Raw genomic sequence first — 22,135 nt, 5'->3', positions numbered from 1 at the left:
AGAAGCAACAAGATGAATCAAGTTCTTGGATTCATGAAGCAAGCTGAGTGCTATGAAGCTTCAGAATCAGAAGCAAGAAGGAAGAATGTTCAGACATTCTGATGATAGAATATGATCTGAAACATTATGTCTATGTGTTCTGACACATACCATATGGCTCTGATACATATTAAGTGTTATGAAACATATTCTATGTTCTGACTCTTTCATGCTGACTTTTGTCGTTTAGTTTTGTTATGTAACATTTCAGGATGAAGAGATGCTCTGATGATGCTCTGGTTCATTCAACAATGTTCTGATACATTCTAGCATGAAGTGATGAAAGAAGAAATTCAAGCTCTGAAGCTGTCCTAGTGGAAGCAGAAGTCAGAAGCTGTGAATGTTTTGAAGATCAAAGTAATTCAAGTTCTGAAGCTGTCCGATGGAAGCAGAAGTCAGAAGCTGTGAATGTTCTAAAGATCAAAGAAATTCAAGTTCTGAAGCTGTCCGATGGAAGCAGGAATCAGAAGCTGTGAATGTTCTGAGGATATAAAGAAACTCAACGTTCTGAAGCTGTCCTATGGAAGCAGAAATCAGAAGTCATGAATGTTCTAAAGATCAAGCACTATGAACGTCTCTACTGAAATACTCAGGGAAGTCTTTTATTTATAAAATTCTTCTAGTATTAATTTCAGGGGGAGATTATTCATCTCAGGGGGAGACTGTTAATCTCAGGGGGAGACATATTCACATGCTTATGCTATAGCTGTGTAAATTGTCTTTAGCCGTCTGCTCTTTTGGATCGCGAATTCATATCATTTATATATGTTTTTGTCATCATCAAAAAGGGGGAGATTGTTAGAACAAGATTTGTTCTGATCAATATTCTTAGTTTTGATGATAACAAGGATATGAATTTTGTGTGAGATAATGTGGTACTCTAATACATTGCAATTTCCCTTTCAGGAAATATATAAAGAGTATGCACAAATCAGCGCTCAGAAGCTTTGACTCAGAAGGTTCAGCATGCAACATCAGAACATGGTCTGGCAAGACATCAGAAGATGGTCAAAGCAGAATCAGAACATGGGTCTATGGAAGCATCAGAAGAACTTGAGATCAGAAGCAGAAGCACTGAAGTTCTCATGGTATCACGCTCAGAAGCACTTCAAGGTCAAAAGACAAGAAGATGCTATGCACCAAGCTGTTTGACTCTGATGATATTCAAACGTTGTATACACAAACATTAGATCAGAAGAAAGTACAGGTGGCAGGCTACGCTGACTGACAAAAGGAACGTTGGAAGCTATTAAAGGCAACGTTAGTAGACACAGCGTGAACAAGGCTCGAGGTAGTTGACAAAAGCGTGAAACATTAAATGCAATGCTGTACGGAATACGCAAAGCATTAAATGCTCCCAACGGTCATCTTCTCAAGTGCCTATAAATATGAAGTTCTGATGAGAAGCAAGGTTACCAATTCTTGACGATTTCTGTGAATATTAACTTGCTGAAACGCTGTTCAAATCAAATCTCAAAAACTTCATCTTCATCAAAGCTCACTACATTGCTGTTGTAATATATTAGTGAGATTAAGCTTAAACGTTAAGAGAAATATCACTGTTGTGATTATAGCTTTTCAGAAGCATTTGTAATACTCTTAGAACTGATTACATTAATTTGTAAGTAGCTAGAGTGATCAAGTGTTGATCAGGATACTCTAGGAAGTCTTAGCCTGTGTCTAAGCAGTTGTAATTAGAGTGATCACGTGGTGGTCAGGATACTCTAAGAAAGTCTTAGCTTGTGTCTAAGCATTTGTTCCTAGAGTGATCAGGTTGTGATCAGGATACTCTAGAAGACTTAGTCGTGGGCTAAGTGGAAAACCATTGTAATCTGTTGCGATTAGTGGATTAAATCCTCAGGAGAGGTAAATCACTCCGTGGGGGTGGACTGGAGTAGTTTAGTTAACAACGAACCACGATAAAAATAATTGTGCAAATTGTTTTTATCGTTCAAGTTTTTAGACTACACTTATCAAACCCCCCCTTTCTAAGTGTTTTTCTATCCTTCAATATCAATCTTAGTAAATGGGAGCCCGACAAATGATTGCAAGGTTAAAAGAGGCTTAAGACAAGGGGATCCTCTATCCACTTTTATGTTTTCCATAACAGTAGAAGGTTTGGCTTTCCTAATCAATAAAGCAGTTTGGTTAGAAGTTGTTGCAAGGTTCCAAATAGATAATCAAACTGAGCATAAGATTCTCTAATTTGTAGATGACACACTTATAATTCGGAAAGGTAGTTGGGAGAATTTTTTGAGTTTTACTGCAACTCCAAGGGGTTTTGAATTGGTGTCAAGGTTAAAAGTGAACTTCTTCAAGAGCAAGCTTTTTGGCATTCATATAGAGGAGAATGTCTTGGAGGCAACATCTCAATTCTTATCTTGTTGTGTAGAGTCTATACCTTTCATGTTTTTTGGCATTCCTATAGGGTCTAATCCAAGAAGGTGTGAAACTTGGAGACCTATGGTTGATAGCATGAATAAGAAGCTCTCGTCTTGGATAGATAATTGGCTATCACTAGGAGGAAGAGTAACATTGATGAATTATGTCTTTCCAAGCTTACCTTTTTATTTCATGTCTTTTTATAAAGCTCCTAAGAAGATCATCAAGGAAATTATCCAAATTGACAACATATTTCGTATCCGTGGTAATGAAGACAAGAGAGGAATCAATTGGATAAAATGTAGTAATATTTTCAAACCAAAAGAGGCTGGTGGCTTGGAAGTAAGGAACATGTAATCTTTTAACATTGCTTTAGTTTTCAAGTGGAAATGGATGATGTTGCTTGAAGATGAGGCAATTTGGAGGGATATTCTAACGTTTATGTATGGAAACCTTTAGAAGTACATTCTGTGAGGTAATGGACCGAGAGGAAATAGAAAGGCACCAAATTAGTGGATTAACATTCAATAAATTATTAGGAAAAATCAAGCTCAAGATGATTGGTTTATTACAAGTATTTAAAGCAAAGTAGGTGCAAGAAGTAGGATATTTTTTTTGAAAGTATAGATGGTTAGGTAGTAAGCTTTTGATCTTTACTTTACCTGTTTGTTCCAGGCGACTGCCAAACCAAATGGCTTGATTAGTGATATGGAAGGTTGGCTTGATGGAGTTTGGAATATGTTTGTCCACATCGAAGTGAGTGATAAAAATGTAGAAGTTAGAGAGTAGAGATTACAACTAGTAGAAATTCGGAAGGGAGTTGAACTGAAGCCAGATGTAGCAAATAAGTTTTGTTGGTAGAGAAGGAAGATGAGTGGGAGGAAGAAACTATAGGAGATGTGAGACGAATTTGGAAGATAAAGGTTCCTTCAAAGATAAAGATTTTTGTATGGAGGATGTTGCTTAATAGAATTCCAACCAGAGATCAACTTTCAAGGAGAGGGATTCTGCATGATATTCATGTTAAGGTACATGCTTGCTATTTGGAAGATGGAGAAACTTTAGCTCATCTGTTCTTTCAATGTAGAATAGGGCTAAAGGTATGGGAAAATATTTTCCATTGGTTAGATATGGAGGAGGAGAAGAATGAGGACGGTAGAAATCATTTCCATTTTTTTTTACAGTATTGCAAGAAAATCTAATGTTGGTGTGATTTGGATGGATACTGTGTGGTGCTTAGCTTATGGTTGATGAGAAACAACATTATATATGTTTAATAACATAATTAGTTTTGTTGATGATATTGTGTCGAACATTGAACTGATCTCGTGGTTGTGGTTGTAATTGGAGTAAAGAATAGAGTGTGTGTTAGATACTATGACTGATGTAAAAGTCCTAGAGACTTCTTAAATTTTTAATGCTTCTTGTATCGAGCAAAGGTACCCTTGTACTCTAATTAGTCCATTTTTCTTATACAAATAATTTTAAAAAAATTTTGCTTAAATGTTTTTTTAGCTTTTGAGGAATGGACAAACTTTCCATAGACTTCTTCAAGTTGTTTGCCACCACTTACATATCGAAAATATTTATATGCTTAAAGGTCCGTCTTTCTCTCAAATGTGCAGTTTTTATTTGTTTTCCCAGGTGTATCAATTTCTTTTTTTGGTTTGAGTATATTATATTTACTTAATTTGATATAAAATTTAAATATTGATCGATATATATATATATATATATATATATATATATATATATATATATATATATATATATATATATATATATATATGGCAAGGGAGAAATAATCTATGCAGTAGAAATAAAACTCTATACATTTTTTCCATTAATTGCTTATAAACAACTTTCTCCCATTCTTTCAATATAAACAAAAAAAACCATCCAACATCATATTGTTTTAAATTAATAAATCTAGTGATGTAACTGAATAAGGAGGAAGAGCAACAATCATGTCATTGCTTGCATTAAAAAGTGGAGTTCTTTTAGGCACAATCTGCACATATAAAAAATTGATAAAAAAAATTATATATTGCAATAATTCTGATTAAAAAATAAAAAATAGTTTCTATTTTTAAAAAAAATTGTAAATTTATTTTGTTTAAAAATAAAGTGTACCTTTGTTGGTTCTAAGAAAGAATTCTCATCCATTTTATTGGAGGATGTAAGCACCACCATTGACGAACCAAATTGTTGAACTTTCGATTTTAAACCATTTATTAAAATATTAAAATTTTCCGTTGCATTTCCAAAATTCACTGCCTGCAAAAGTTAATAATTCCAATTTTATTTAATTTTTAAGTAAGTACGAAACACTAACATTTATCTTTATTTAAATTAAGTTATTATTACCTTGACTTTTAGATAATTGTTTCCATCTTGAGAATTTTCATACTGAATTGCTGATGCAACAATTGAGCTAGAAGAATTTTGAAGAATTGAATTAAGAAAGGTTGCTCCACTAGAGTCAATAAAAAATTGTTGGAGCCAATAACTTGGAGTTCTATAACTTTCATAAGAGTTAAATACAACTGCATCTGGCATCCAACTGAAAATATATAGAAAATAAATTAAATAAATCATCTCTGTTTATATAGATGTATATAAATGGTAAATAAAAATGAATGGCAAGACATTAGAAAATTACGCTCTGTCATTTGTGTTTACAAAGAGGGGTGCATAGGCAACCATGCTGACGACATCACTGTAAAAAGTAGAAAAATAATTAAAATTTATGTCAAAATTGATGAAATGTTGGTACGTTAAACCAACTCAATAAGTTATTGTGCAGGAACATTTGAATGCAAAAATGACATTTCAGCTAGTAGAATGTTGGAAAAGAACTAATGGAATGTTATATATATATATATATATATATATATATATATATATATATATATATATATATATATATATATATATATATATATATATATATATATATATATATAACCTAACCTATTTTTTTCAAGTCCAATAAGAAATGCAGCCTCAGCCACAGCTGCGTAAAGGCTTCCATTTCCCGCATCTTCCTTCCAAACAGCATACTCACTAACAAATGCCTATAAAGTGTAATTAATAAAACATGAATAAATTTTTCCAACAATTAATAATTATTTCAATAAATAAATTCAAAACAATAATTAATAATCAAACCTTTGGCCCGGATCGTAATGCATTATCAAACCTTGTATATTGGGAAAACATATCCTTTGAATTTGAATAAATCTAATAATTGAAAAATATATATAACATGTAAGTCACTTTACATCAATTCAAAATTAATGATAGTAAAAAGTAATATTTTTAAAATTGAAAACAAATATAAATAATTAAATTAAATAATAGTATTACATGAAAATCATAAAGATCTGCTGTATGATTGAGTGGTTGTTGAGAACCGTCACAATTTGAGATAATCTGAATGTCAGGATAATTATGTTTTATAGCTTCATAAAATTTGAGATAATTTCCTTCATAATTATATTTACCACAATCTTCATTTCCTACTGCAACATATCTCAAATCAAATGGGTGTGGATGTCCCATGGAAGCTCTAAGAGAACCCCATTTTGATTTTGGAGAACCTCTCGCAAACTCAATACCATCTAAGGCTTCCTATTAATTAATAATCAAAAAGTGTAAATAAAATAAATAAATAAGTTAATTAAAATTATAAATACATTTTAAATAATAAAAAATAATATTAAGAAAATTATACTTGCACAAATGGTGATATCGCAGACGTATTAACTTCATCATGATGACTAATACCATTATTAAACACCCAAATTGGAAATGCACCAAGATCCTCAGATAACTGTTTAATAAACAAAAATATTAATATTTTTTAATTAGAAAAGAAAAATATTTAATATTGAAAAAAGTATTAAAAAAAAATTACTTGAAGCCCCTCAAAATAACCAAATCCATCATCTGTCCAATACTTCCAGACATCACCATAGTGGCCAGGTCTCTCTTCCCATGCTCCAACTGTATCTTTCCACCTAAAAGCATTTCTCAAATAATCTCCTTCAACATAACAACCACCTATAACCAATAATAAAAATTTAGGGATCAAATAAATTTTTATAAATTAAAATAATATTAATAATCATTTTACTATCAATTTCAGCACAATTAATTAAAGTTACAAAATTAAACTATTATTATTTTATCATACCTGGAAATCTAAAAAATTTTGGCTTCAAATCCGCCAACATTTCAAAAAGATCTCTTCGGAAACCATGACCCTATTCCAAATTTTTAAAAATAATTTAATTATTATTATTATTATAAATATAATTATTAATAAAATAATTGTATATAATTTAATTATTATTATAATAATAATTATTATTATTATTTTATGCATAATACCTTGTATGTATCTAATGGCATGGCCGAGATTTGATCTAACCATAATACTCCTTTTTTAGTTGTTGTTATTTGTAGATTTGAATTGTGATTAGTACTTTTGGCTTCAAGAATTGTTTCCATCTTACTCCACTTTGTAACATTAACTCCAAAAGCTCTGATATTCATTCATTAATAACTCAATAATTAGTTTATTTTAGTTGGATAATAATAAAATAATAAACAAGATGTCGTTTCAAAAAATTAATTAAAGAAATAGAATTATAACCTTATTTTGGTTGAAGCTATTTTGACACCATTATCAGATCCAACAAATGAAACTTGTAAATTAATTGGACCAAGTGATCTAACATAGAACACTACTTTATATTTCTTCCCTTCCTCAATATTCTGTTTATATAAAACATTGTAAAAATATTATAAATAACTCCAATTTTCTTTAAATGATAAATAGAATGTTGTATTAATTGATACTCACCATTCCCCAAAAACCTGGATTGGAAATACCGACACCACCTCGAGGACAAGATTTTTTATGACAAAGAACATCCATACGTAATGCAATTTTATTACGCTCAAAACAAGAAGAATGTTCGGTTGATACGATAATGGATGATTGATTTTCTCCAATAATTGTCCATGGATAAATATTTGAGGTCCCATTAGTGGAAACTTCTGCTTCAAAACCTGAAACATTAATTTACAAAAGATATATAAAATAGTGAAACAGATCTAACGACTAGAATAAATATTAAAAAGGAAACAAAATTAGTAACATAAAATTTTAAAGTAAATATATGAAATTTGTTTCTTATTAGGAAAATAAACTCAAAGATGAATTTTTTCAGTGACAATATATATACCTCTATTATTCACAAGTTCTGCCCATAATCCCCCAGCTCCAGCATGATTTATCTCCTGAAAATTATATATTACATTAATATATTATAAGATAACATTTCACGCATACAATAATTTATATGTAATATTAACAATTATAAAAATCAATTAAAAATGTAATTTACTTCAAAAAAAGCTCCAAAAAATGTATCTGGAATAAGTCTTCCAGAACCGGCATCAATCACTAGTTTTGATGTGATATCGTTAGAATTAGCATCTACGTGGTATTCAAAAATGATCAAACATACAACTAAGGAGAAAATAAAAGAAGTGAAAGAAGGTAAGAAAGACATTGTAAATTTGTAATATATTTTGATTAATTGTTTTCACTCATATTTATAAAGGAACAACAACATTATTGAAGATGACGATAAGGATGATTTGTTGTTAACAACATAATCTATAATTTGGTTGTTTTCTATTTTTAAATTAAATTATTATAAATAATCCTAAATTTGAATTAGTTTTTTATTTTTAAACAACATTACCTTATTATGTTCTGACGTGTGAAATAATTATATTCCTCTTATCTCATAATGGCTGTACGTACAACTCTGTCAGTGCACAATTAACATATACTTTTTAAAGATCTCTTACAGAAAAGTTTGCAATGTTATTAAATGGTAAACACCATATATATATATATATATATATATATATATATATATATATATATATATATATATGTATATATATATATATATATATATATATATATATATATATATATATATATATATGTGAATGAATGAAATGTAATTATAGTGCGTGGATGATATAGTATTTGAAATGACACGTGTTATGCTTTATATAAGGAGGGTAGTTAAAAACCGTCTCCATGAAATTTGACGCCTAATGCAGGTGATCCTTCGATCTAATCCAACTGTGGGTAGTGTGCTTGAGGTCGGAATCACGTTCCCTCAGGTGTGGTTGAGTCTCATGTTATCTACGGGCCTTTACACGCAATGCATGATATTGGGCCTTTCGACGCGAGCCTTACGAGCAGCCTAGAACAGTTTTCCCCTAAGCCAATGTTCATACTTGAAGAATAAGGGTTTGTCGTGCATGTTTTAGTTCGGCCTCTAGTCTAAGGGAGAGAGTGGAAAATCTTAGATTGGACATTAGTAACATTATGAACAGATGCATTAAAGACCGTAACCGTGATTAGAAATGTTTACTAGGGATACTCGATGCTTGGATTTATGCTTGGAAATATTGATGCCTTCTTATACCAGAGTCCTCGTGTATTATGACCAATATGAAATATGATATTAGCAATTGGTGGCGCGGTTCACGTTTCCCAATACCAGTTACTATAGATCGTGCAATTTCATTTTGTTGTAAGATATACGGAGAGCCCTATATTTAACATCCCCTTTTTCGTTTCTCATGGATCTTGAGAACCTTTTTTCTTCACGTCTCTTTCTTTAATCTTTGCTAACATCCTTTGGCTACTTATCCTTTAACCTACATCCCTTTGGATAAATGTTCAACAAGAACCTTTCGAGTCAGTCTTTTTTAAGCCTAAAACCTTTCTCTCTTTTACAATCATTTGCTACGTTAGGGTTTTTTAGAGAAGGGAATTTTTAAAGAGAAACTCATCATTGATGGCGGGACAATATGTGGTGATATATACTCTAGAAAGATGTTAGGGTTTTTGGCCCTTATGAAATCCTTTTCCATTGATGACTTCAACGAGGATGTGAAACTTAATTTGATATCAACACTATGCTTTAACTATTAGTTGTTTCTCTTTACATATTAGCAATAATTTTAAATGAATAACTCTATTCTAGGAGCTCAAGACGCGATAAAAGACAACTCAATCGTGTTTGTAGATCAAGAGACATTGGTAGCTCTATGTATCTAGTATTTGTGTGAATATGAGATTTTCTTTTTAAACTTTAAGGTTAAAGTATTTATAGTAGTATTGAGCCAGGATCCTATGCCCCTCGAGAATAACAACCATTTTATAGAGATGTGGGAGTGGGTAGTTAATCCTCTATTATTTAGGAGAGTGTGGTTAACTTCTCCATGACTTCTTCCACGCTATTGTGGACCAAGGAAAAGTCACACTATGGCAAATAAGAACTTAGACAATGATTTTTTTATCATCTTAGGCACCGCTTTCAAGCACTATCTATTTAGGCGTTGTTGTACGCATAGGCAACACATTTTTTAAATGTAAAAGTGTCAGCTTAAGCGCAATTTAGGCAATGCTTTATGTTAAAAAGAGCTGGCGTATGTCCTCTTTAGGAAGTGGTTTCTTTTAAAAGGGTTGGCATAAGTCCTCTTTAAGTAGCACTTTTCGATAAAAATGTCAGCGTAAGTCTCTTAAGGCAACGCTTTTTGATAAAAGTGCTGGCGTAAGGCATCATTAATAAACACTTTCTGATAAAAGTGTTGGCATAAATCCTTTTTAGACAATTTTTTTTGATAAAAGAGATGATGTTAGTTTTCTTTAGGCAGCACTTTCTAATGAAAGTGCTGATGTAAGGCATCATTCAAAAGCACTTTCTGATAAAAATGTTGGCGTATATCCTTGTTAGACATTACTTTTCTGATAAAAGAACTGGTGTTAGTTCTCTTTAGGCATCTCTTTATGCTAATAAGCATTGTCTTATATATACTTTACACAATTATTTTGTTTAACTTAAGTCGTCCTTAGCCAACTCTTTTATTAATAAGCATTGGCTCAATTAAAAGAGATCAAATATTTTGTATCATCATATTCAAACCATTTATGGAATAATTAGAACAATGACTAATTTTTTGGCTCATACCACAATCCATGTCATCAACTACAAATCAAAGTAACATTTTATCATCGATATTTGAGTCATATAGGAACACAATGATTTGTAATTTGAAGAGGTAATTGAAATTAGGGTATATCAGATTCCAGACATCCTATGACTTGTTGGGACATCTGATCTGACACAACGTGTAACACCCCAATTCTACCCCAATATTTATTCATAAATCTGAGTATAAAATTTCAAACATTCATATGGGATATCACATTTCGTCATTTAAATCATTTACGGCATACACACCTTCACATAGATACATAGCACATATAATCAAAACGGACAACTATAATAAATTATTTAGTCTCCAAAAGTCACTTCATCGAATAAAATTTAACCACGCAGCGGATTCACAAAACTTCCCAAAAATTAAGTCAACACCATAGCATCTTCGCAAAACAACTTCAAAGTACAAATTAAATTGCAAAACGTCATTGAAAATTCAGCAAAACAAATAATTAATAAAACACTCGTTTGTCCCCCGAGTGCTACGTATCAGAGCGACAATCGAAACGCAGAGACAATATTAATCCCCTAAACCCCACATACAATTCATCATACCCTCGTTTATAGAGCAAGAACCCCACCCTTACCTTTGGATTAAAGGTCTCTCTAATTTACGTTCCGGTCAAAATCCCCCAAAATCGTTCCGCTATGAATATTGCTCGTATTCTCTCTTCTCCTATTTTCCTCTTCTCTGCTGCTTTGCTATTTATCCACAATGTTATGTTTTCTGGTTTTGTAAAACCTTAGTGGTATACCCTAAGTGCCTCACTACTAAATTTGGGCCTAAACAAAATTATTCACGTACAACACTTACCTCTAGCCCATCTAATTTACTCACAGTATACCCCCTTTACTCTTAGTCTCAAATTCTCGGTTTAATCTTAATTACTCGATAAATTCCCAAAACACCAAATATTATTCTAATAATATTTCTAATACTAAAAATATTAAAATTCACGATTGACTCTCGACCCGTTATCCCGCAAAAATACCAACTCGGTCGCTCACAATACGCCAAAACTCAATAAATACTAAAATAATTCAAATTAAATAATAAATCGATATACGGGTGTTACAAATCTCCCCCACTTAGAATACTTTCGTCCTAAAAAATTTACCTGATCCAAACAACTCGGGATAGGATTCCCGCATCCTGCTTTCCAACTCCCGAGTCATGCTTTCTCCAGCAGCTCCCGTCCAAACCACTTTCACCAACGCAATATCCTTGCCTCTGAGCGTCTTTGTTTCACGATCCAAAATTCATACCGACATCGTCTTCACCATGAGATTATCCCGTACTTGCACATCATCCATATGAACCACATGCGACGGATGGAAAACGTACTTCCGGAGTTGTGATACATGGAACACATCATGCAAAATCGAAAGATTAGGCAGTAACGCTATTCTATACGCCACATTTCCAAATTTTTCCAATATCTGATACATACCAATAAAACGAGGAGTGAGCTTCTTAGACTTCAATGCTCGCCCAACACCAGTCACAGGTGTAACTCTAAAAATTACATGGTCACCCGCTTGAAATTTCAAATCCTTCCATCGCTTATCATGATAACTCTTTTGTCTACTTTGTGAAGCTTTCATCTTTTCTCGAATCAACATCACCTTCTCCATAGCTTATCAGACAATTTATGGTCCAAGCACCACACTTTCTCCAAATTCATTCCAACACAGAGGAGTCCTACATCTCCAACCGTACAATGCCTCAAAGGGTGCCATTCCGATACTAGAATTGTAACTATTATTATATGTGAACCCAATCAATGGAAGGTAAGTATCCCACGAACCGCCCTGCTCAAGAACACATGCTCTTAACAGATCCTTCAATGATTGAATATTCCTCTTCGTCTGACCATCCGTCTGAGGTGATACGCCGAACTCAGTCTCAACTTAGAACCCAACGCCTCTTGCAAACTCTTCTAAAAATCCGATGTGAAACTCGGATCTCTATCCGGTACGATACACAAAGGAATGCCATGCAGCCTAACAATCGCACTGGTATAAATCTCCACCAACTTCGACACTAGGTATGTGATGTTAATAGGAATAAAATGAGCCGACTTCATAAGCCTATCAACAATCACCCAAATAGAATCATGTCCTCTTGAAGTATTAGGTAATCCCGTCACAAAGTCCATAGAAATACTATCCCACTTCCATTCTGAAACTTCTAACGGTTGTATCAATCCCGCAGGCTTCTGATGTTAAACTTTCGATATATAAAATAGGAAGACACACTTCCAGAACAATACCTAGCCAAGACTCTTGACTAAGAACTATACTTAGATTGGCTTAAAAGCTTCCTCCAAGAATAATAAACATTATATGCTTAAAAGCTTAAGAATGAACAATGGAGAATTACAACTCTAAACATCAGTCCTACTCTCATATCTATATGATATTCGAGAGGCTCGCACATACCAACTCTTATAGAGAGTGGCTTACAGACTCAACCTTAACAATTTAAACTTTTACATCTTCGACTAGTAATTTTTCCTAGGTTACAATGCTTCTATTTATAACCTTTTTCCCAACTGGATTTGGGCTTTTAATCACAGCTTATTGGCTGCTACAAATCAGCAGAAAACTTCTGCACAAAGATAGGTCTTCAATCAAATCTTCCTAAATTATCTCCATAATTAGAAAGTGAATATTCTTCTTGATTTAGACTCGAATCTTCCAAACCTAACAGTCAGCTCTACATAGGATAGCATAATATTCCCAGAATATTCTGAATCATTTAATTCTTGAACCTATCTAACAACCCAGTCCAAAACAATCACGATGTCAAATAGCTTCTGCATAGGACATCTTGTCTGACATGTTGCTTTAGTTGATAGAGCATCTTAACTCAACATGCTTCTTCATAGGACATCTTGTTCAACCTGTTCTTTTAACCAAGATAACACATCCTATTTATCACAGTGTTGCTATATTTGTTTTACTAAAATTAATGCCTATCCTAAATCTAGAGAACTGACAATAATATTAGGTTAGACAAATTGAAATTTAATTATTTTCCAATTAAGCATAGTTAGGAAACTCATCAAACCAAATAAAACTAAATAATGGTTTAAGATTCCGACTAGATATATTAACTAGCAGCCCAAACCAACTCTAATTCCTAAAAACAAGCTCAATGCAACATTCAACATTACCTATCACAAGAACTTGTTATATGTACATCCTATAGTTGGCTCTTAAAAGTGCTCTATTAGTACATCTATGATGACATATTTCACTCCAACGTTAAACATCCCCTTTATTTCTATTCACAACCATATTTGGCCTTGGCCATGTATTATTTTTTGAGAGTTTCTAAAATTAAGTATCTAATGAGTGTGTCCAGTTTCCAATTTCCTCTCAACTAATGCAGAACTACCTCCAAGAAGTATCTCAGTAACTTTTGAGAGAAATAGAAACCCATTAAGCAATTGATATAAACCATATCTAAAACATCTAAATAAACCTTTTTAGAAAAGGTAATATAATATATTAAATATTAAAATAATATTGCAATAACTATGAATTTTTAAAATAACATCTCCTCTAAGTTAAAAATATATTTTATTTTTATAATTCTATAGAAGCTCTCATTTAATTTTATATGATAGTCTATAAGCCCAAAAGCACTTTTAAGTAAGAGAAAACTATGAATGTAGTTTAACTAATGACCTAAAGGTTAAAAGTTAAATGAATTACACAAGAAGATATTTTTAATTGTTTACTAATTTTCCATTTGAATGCTAAGATGCACAAGTCTATAACAACTTTTTTTATTGCTCTTGTCCCAAAGATTCTGAGCCCTCAAGAGTTAGATGAATATAAGCCTAAATTCCCTGTTGGTTGTTTCTATGAAATTCTCTCAAAACGGTTGGTTGCAAGACTAAAAAGTATTCTTAGTAGGGTGGTTTCTGAATCACAACATCTTTTGTTACGGGATGACAAATGTTAGATGGTGTTCTAGTGCTTAATGATATAATAGATTTAGCAAACAAAGACAAGAAGCAGTGTATGCTTTTGAAAATTAATTTTGAACAACCTCACGACTGTGTGAGTTGGAATGACCTCATGTTTATTCTTATGAGTATTGATTGTGAAGATAGATGGATGAAGTAGATGGAAGCATGCATCTTCATTTGTAGCACGTCAATTTTAGTAAATGGGAGCCCGACAAATGATTGTAAGGTTAAGAGAGGCTTAAGACAAGGGGATCCTCTATCCACTTTTATGTTTTCCATAACAGTAGAAGGTTTGGCTTTCCTAATCAATAAAACAGTTTGGTTAGAAGTTGTTGCAAGGTTCCAAATAGATGATCAAACTGAGCATAAGATTCTCTAATTTGTAGATGACACACTTATAATTCGGAAAGGTAGTTGGGAGAATTTTTTGAGTTTGACTGCAACTCCAAGGGGTTTTGAATTGGTGTCAAGGTTAAAAGTGAACTTCTTCAAGAGCAAGCCTTTTGGCATTCATATAGAGGAGAATGTCTTGGAGGCAACATCTCAATTATTATCTTGTTGTGTAGAGTCTATACCTTTCATGTTTTTTGGCATTCCTATAGGGTCTAATCCAAGAAGGTGTGAAACTTGGAGACCTATGGTTGATAGCATGAATAAGAAGCTCTCGTCTTGGATAGATAATTGGCTATCACTAGGAGGAAGAGTAACATTGATGAATTATGTCTTTCCAAGCTTACCTTTTTATTTCATGTCTTTTTATAAAGCTCCTAAGAAGATCATCAAGGAAATTATCCAAATTGACAACATATTTCGTATCCATGGTAATGAAGACAAGAGAGGAATCAATTGGATAAAATGTAGTAATATTTTCAAACCAAAAGAGGCTGGTGGCTTGGAAGTAAGGAACATGTAATCTTTTAACATTGCTTTAGTTTTCAAGTGGAAATGGATGATGTTGCTTGAAGATGAGGCAATTTGGAGGGATATTCTAACGTTTAAGTATGGAAACCTTTAGAAGTACATTCTGTGAGGTAATGGACCGAGAGGAAATAGAAAGGCACCTAATTAGTGGATTAACATTCAATAAATTATTAGGAAAAATCAAGCTCAAGATGATTGGTTTATTACAAGTATTTAAAGCAAAGTAGGTGCAAGAAGTAGGATATTTTTTTTGAAAGTATAGATGGTTAGGTAGTAAGCCTTTGATCTTTACTTTACCTGTTTGTTCCAGGCGACTGCCAAACCAAATGGCTTGATTAGTGATATGGAAGGTTGGCTTGATGGAGTTTGGAATATGTTTGTCCACATTGAAGTGAGTGATAAAAATGTAGAGGTTAGAGAGTAGAGATTACAACTAGTAGAAATTCGGAAAGGAGTTGAACTGAAGTCAGATGAAGCAAATAAGTTTTGTTGGTAGAGAAGGAAGATGAGTGGGAGGAAGAAACTATAGGAGATGTGAGACGAATTTGGAAGACAAAGGTTCCTTCAAAGATAAAGATTTTTGTATGGAGGATGTTGCTTAATAGAATTCCAACCAGAGATCAACTTTCAAGGAGAGGGATTCTGCATGATATTCATGTTAAGGTACATGCTTGCTATTTGGAAGATGGAGAAAATTTAGCTCATCTGTTCTTTCAATGTAGAATAGGGCTAAAGGTATGGGAAAATATTTTCCATTGGTTAGATATGGAGGAGGAGAAGAATGAGGACGGTAGAAATCATTTCCATTTTTTTTCACAGTATTGCAAGAAAATCTAATGTTGGTGTGATTTGGATGGACACTGTGTGGTGCTTAGCTTATGGTTGATGAGAAACAACATTATATATGTTTAATAACATAATTAGTTTTGTTGATGATATTGTGTCGAACATTGAACTGATCTCGTGGTTGTGGTTGTAATTGGAGTAAAGAATAGAGTGTGTGTTAGATACTATGACTGATGTAAAAGTCCTAGAGACTTCTTAAATTTTTAATGTTTCTTGTATCGAGCAAAGGTACCCCTTGTACTCTAATTAGTCCATTTTTCTTATAAAAATAATTTTAAAACATTTTGCTTAAATGTTTTTTTAGCTTTTGATGAATGGACAAACTTTCCATAGACTTCTTCAAGTTGTTTGCCACCACTTACATATCGAAAATATTTATATGCTTAAAGGTCCGTCTTTCTCTCAAATGTGCAGTTTTTATTTGTTTTCCCAGGTGTATCAATTTCTTTTTTAGGTTTGAGTATATTATATTTACTTAATTTGATATAAAATTTAAATATTGATTGAAATATATATCTATATATATATATATATATATATATATATATATATATATATATATATATATATATATATATATATATATATATATATATATATATATATATATATATATATATATATATATATATATATATATATATATATATATATATATGGCAAGGGAGAAATAATCTATGCAGTAGAAATAAAACTCTATACATTTTTTCCATTAATTGCTTATAAACAACTTTCTCCCATTCTTTCAATATAAAAAAAAAAAACCATCCAACATCATATTGTTTTAAATTAATAAATCTAGTGATGTAACTGAATAAGGAGGAAGAGCAACAATCATGTCATTGCTTGCATTAAAAAGTGGAGTTCTTTTAGGCACAATCTGCACATATAAAAAATTGATAAAAAAAATTATATATTGCAATAATTCTGATTAAAAAATAAAAAATAGTTTCTATTTTTAAAAAAAATTGTAAATTTATTTTGTTTAAAAATAAAGTGTACCTTTGTTGGTTCTAAGAAAGAATTCTCATCCATTTTATTGGAGGATGTAAGCACCACCATTGACGAACCAAATTGTTGAACTTTCGATTTTAAACCATTTATTAAAATATTAAAATTTTCCGTTGCATTTCCAAAATTCACTGCCTGCAAAAGTTAATAATTCCAATTTTATTTAATTTTTAAGTAAGTACGAAACACTAACATTTATCTTTATTTAAATTAAGTTATTATTACCTTGACTTTTAGATAATTGTTTCCATCTTGAGAATTTTCATACTGAATTGCTGATGCAACAATTGAGCTAGAAGAATTTTGAAGAATTGAATTAAGAAAGGTTGCTCCACTAGAGTCAATAAAAAATTGTTGGAGCCAATAACTTGGAGTTCTATAACTTTCATAAGAGTTAAATACAACTGCATCTGGCATCCAACTGAAAATATATAGAAAATAAATTAAATAAATCATCTCTGTTTATATAGATGTATATAAATGGTAAATAAAAATGAATGGCAAGACATTAGAAAATTACGCTCTGTCATTTGTGTTTACAAAGAGGGGTGCATAGGCAACCATGCTGACGACATCACTGTAAAAAGTAGAAAAATAATTAAAATTTATGTCAAAATTGATGAAATGTTGGTACGTTAAACCAACTCAATAAGTTATTGTGCAGGAACATTTGAATGCAAAAATGACATTTCAGCTAGTAGAATGTTGGAAAAGAACTAATGGAATGTATATATATATATATATATATATATATATATATATATATATATATATATATATATATATATATATATATATATATATATATATATATAACCTAACCTATTTTTTTCAAGTCCAATAAGAAATGCAGCCTCAGCCACAGCTGCGTAAAGGCTTCCATTTCCCGCATCTTCCTTCCAAACAGCATACTCACTAACAAATGCCTATAAAGTGTAATTAATAAAACATGAATAAATTTTTCCAACAATTAATAATTATTTCAATAAATAAATTCAAAACAATAATTAATAATCAAACCTTTGGCCCGGATCGTAATGCATTATCAAACCTTGTATATTGGGAAAACATATCCTTTGAATTTGAATAAATCTAATAATTGAAAAATATATATAACATGTAAGTCACTTTACATCAATTCAAAATTAATGATAGTAAAAAGTAATATTTTTAAAATTGAAAACAAATATAAATAATTAAATTAAATAATATTATTACATGAAAATCATAAAGATCTGCTGTATGATTGAGTGGTTGTTGAGAACCGTCACAATTTGAGATAATCTGAATGTCAGGATAATTATGTTTTATAGCTTCATAAAATTTGAGATAATTTCCTTCATAATTATATTTACCACAATCTTCATTTCCTACTGCAACATATCTCAAATCAAATGGGTGTGGATGTCCCATGGAAGCTCTAAGAGAACCCCATTTTGATTTTGGAGAACCTCTCGCAAACTCAATACCATCTAAGGCTTCCTATTAATTAATAATCAAAAAGTGTAAATAAAATAAATAAATAAGTTAATTAAAATTATAAATACATTTTAAATAATAAAAAATAATATTAAGAAAATTATACTTGCACAAATGGTGATATCGCAGACGTATTAACTTCATCATGATGACTAATACCATTATTAAACACCCAAATTGGAAATGCACCAAGATCCTCAGATAACTGTTTAATAAACAAAAATATTAATATTTTTTAATTAGAAAAGAAAAATATTTAATATTGAAAAAAGTATTAAAAAAAAATTACTTGAAGCCCCTCAAAATAACCAAATCCATCATCTGTCCAATACTTCCAGACATCACCATAGTGGCCAGGTCTCTCTTCCCATGCTCCAACTGTATCTTTCCACCTAAAAGCATTTCTCAAATAATCTCCTTCAACATAACAACCACCTATAACCAATAATAAAAATTTAGGGATCAAATAAATTTTTATAAATTAAAATAATATTAATAATCATTTTACTATCAATTTCAGCACAATTAATTAAAGTTACAAAATTAAACTATTATTATTTTATCATACCTGGAAATCTAAAAAATTTTGGCTTCAAATCCGCCAACATTTCAAAAAGATCTCTTCGGAAACCATGACCCTATTCCAAATTTTTAAAAATAATTTAATTATTATTATTATTATAAATATAATTATTAATAAAATAATTGTATATAATTTAATTATTATTATTATAATAATAATAATTATTATTATTTTATGCATAATACCTTGTATGTATCTAATGGCATGGCCGAGATTTGATCTAACCATAATACTCCTTTTTTAGTTGTTGTTATTTGTAGATTTGAATTGTGATTAGTACTTTTGGCTTCAAGAATTGTTTCCATCTTACTCCACTTTGTAACATTAACTCCAAAAGCTCTGATATTCATTCATTAATAACTCAATAATTAGTTTATTTTAGTTGGATAATAATAAAATAATAAACAAGATGTCGTTTCAAAAAATTAATTAAAGAAATAGAATTATAACCTTATTTTGGTTGAAGCTATTTTGACACCATTATCAGATCCAACAAATGAAACTTGTAAATTAATTGGACCAAGTGATCTAACATAGAACACTACTTTATATTTCTTCCCTTCCTCAATATTCTGTTTATATAAAACATTGTAAAAATATTATAAATAACTCCAATTTTCTTTAAATGATAAATAGAATGTTGTATTAATTGATACTCACCATTCCCCAAAAACCTGGATTGGAAATACCGACACCACCTCGAGGACAAGATTTTTTATGACAAAGAACATCCATACGTAATGCAATTTTATTACGCTCAAAACAAGAAGAATGTTCGGTTGATACGATAATGGATGATTGATTTTCTCCAATAATTGTCCATGGATAAATATTTGAGGTCCCATTAGTGGAAACTTCTGCTTCAAAACCTGAAACATTAATTTACAAAAGATATATAAAATAGTGAAACAGATCTAACGACTAGAATAAATATTAAAAAGGAAACAAAATTAGTAACATAAAATTTTAAAGTAAATATATGAAATTTGTTTCTTATTAGGAAAATAAACTCAAAGATGAATTTTTTCAGTGACAATATATATACCTCTATTATTCACAAGTTCTGCCCATAATCCCCCAGCTCCAGCATGATTTATCTCCTGAAAATTATATATTACATTAATATATTATAAGATAACATTTCACGCATACAATAATTTATATGTAATATTAACAATTATAAAAATCAATTAAAAATGTAATTTACTTCAAAAAAAGCTCCAAAAAATGTATCTGGAATAAGTCTTCCAGAACCGGCATCAATCACTAGTTTTGATGTGATATCGTTAGAATTAGCATCTACGTGGTATTCAAAAATGATCAAACATACAACTAAGGAGAAAATAAAAGAAGTGAAAGAAGGTAAGAAAGACATTGTAAATTTGTAATATATTTTGATTAATTGTTTTCACTCATATTTATAAAGGAACAACAACATTATTGAAGATGACGATAAGGATGATTTGTTGTTAGCAACATAATCTATAATTTGGTTGTTTTCTATTTTTAAATTAAATTATTATAAATAATCCTAAATTTGAATTAGTTTTTTATTTTTAAACAACATTACCTTATTATGTTCTGACGTGTGAAATAATTATATTCCTCTTATCTCATAATGGTTGTACGTACAACTCTGTCAGTGCACAATTAACATATACTTTTTAAAGATCTCTTACAGAAAAGTTTGCAATGTTATTAAATGGTAAACACCATATAATATATATGTATATATATATATATATGTGATTGAATGAAATGTAATTATAGTGCGTGGATGATATAGTATTTGAAATGACACGTGTTATGCTTTATATAAGGAGGGTAGTTAAAAACCGTCTCCATGAAATTTGACGCCTAATGCAGGTGATCCTTCGATCTAATCCAACTGTGGGTAGTGTGCTTGAGGTTGGAATCACGTTCCCTCAGGTGTGGTTGAGTCTCATGTTATCTACGGGCCTTTACACGCAATGCATGATATTGGGCCTTTCGACGCGAGCCTTACGAGCAGCCTAGAACAGTTTTCCCCTAAGCCAATGTTCATACTTGAAGAATAAGGGTTTGTCGTGCATGTTTTAGTTCGGCCTCTAGTATAAGGGAGAGAGTGGAAAATCTTAGATTGGACATTAGTAACATTATGAACAGATGCATTAAAGACCGTAACCGTGATTAGAAATGTTTACTAGGGATACTCGATGCTTGGATTTATGCTTGGAAATATTGATGCCTTCTTATACCAGAGTCCTCGTGTATTATGACCAATATGAAATATGATATTAGCAATTGGTGGCGCGGTTCACGTTTCCCAATACCAGTTACTATAGATCGTGCAATTTCATTTTTTTGTAAGATATACGGAGAGCCCTATATTTAACATCCCCTTTTTCGTTTCTCATGGATCTTGAGAACCTTTTTTCTTCACGTCTCTTTCTTTAATCTTTGCTAACATCCTTTGGCTACTTATCCTTTAACCTACATCCCTTTGGATAAATGTTCAACAAGAACCTTTCGAGTCAGTCTTTTTTAAGCCTAAAACCTTTCTCTCTTTTACAATCGTTTGCTACGTTAGGGTTTTTTAGAGAAGGGAATTTTTAAAGAGAAACTCATCATTGATGGCGGGACAATATGTGGTGATATATACTCTAGAAAGATGTTAGGGTTTTTGGCCCTTATGAAATCCTTTTCCATTGATGACTTCAACGAGGATGTGAAACTTAATTTGATATCAACACTATGCTTTAACTATTAGTTGTTTCTCTTTACATACTAGCAATAATTTTAAA

The 22,135-nt window shown here is 31.2% G+C and overlaps 3 protein-coding genes across 3 annotated transcripts; all 3 read right to left on the bottom strand.

The window, feature by feature from the left end:
- Nucleotides 1–4,336: 4,336 nt before the first annotated feature.
- Nucleotides 4,337–8,006, bottom strand: LOC131614931 (alpha-L-arabinofuranosidase 1-like). Its single transcript, XM_058886464.1, has 15 exons — nt 7,839–8,006; nt 7,677–7,731; nt 7,292–7,500; nt 7,082–7,203; nt 6,817–6,970; nt 6,620–6,689; nt 6,341–6,486; nt 6,158–6,256; nt 5,791–6,054; nt 5,593–5,664; nt 5,395–5,498; nt 5,084–5,140; nt 4,789–4,984; nt 4,555–4,698; nt 4,337–4,432 (listed from the first exon to the last, which is right to left on the bottom strand). The coding sequence occupies exons 1-15, from the start codon at nt 8,004–8,006 to the stop codon at nt 4,337–4,339; spliced, it is 1,956 nt and encodes a 651-aa protein (XP_058742447.1).
- A 3,783-nt stretch (nt 8,007–11,789) lies between these two features.
- On the bottom strand, nt 11,790–12,164 carry LOC131614930 (uncharacterized). The gene has a single exon (XM_058886463.1). It carries the CDS (start codon nt 12,162–12,164, stop codon nt 11,790–11,792), a length of 375 nt encoding a protein of 124 aa, XP_058742446.1.
- Nucleotides 12,165–17,063: 4,899 nt separating this feature from the next.
- On the bottom strand, nt 17,064–20,727 carry LOC131614929 (alpha-L-arabinofuranosidase 1-like). The gene is made up of 15 exons (XM_058886462.1): nt 20,560–20,727; nt 20,398–20,452; nt 20,013–20,221; nt 19,803–19,924; nt 19,538–19,691; nt 19,338–19,407; nt 19,059–19,204; nt 18,876–18,974; nt 18,509–18,772; nt 18,311–18,382; nt 18,113–18,216; nt 17,811–17,867; nt 17,516–17,711; nt 17,282–17,425; nt 17,064–17,159 (listed from the first exon to the last, which is right to left on the bottom strand). Exons 1-15 carry the CDS (start codon nt 20,725–20,727, stop codon nt 17,064–17,066), a joined length of 1,956 nt encoding a protein of 651 aa, XP_058742445.1.
- Between the last annotated feature and the right edge of the window lie 1,408 nt (nt 20,728–22,135).

The sequence above is a fragment of the Vicia villosa genome, linkage group LG6, assembly GCF_029867415.1.
Source record: "Vicia villosa cultivar HV-30 ecotype Madison, WI linkage group LG6, Vvil1.0, whole genome shotgun sequence".
Taxonomy (NCBI): Eukaryota; Viridiplantae; Streptophyta; class Magnoliopsida; order Fabales; family Fabaceae; genus Vicia; species Vicia villosa.
The sequence above is the reverse complement of the archived record's forward strand: the minus strand, read 5'-3'. Positions and strand labels throughout refer to the sequence as shown.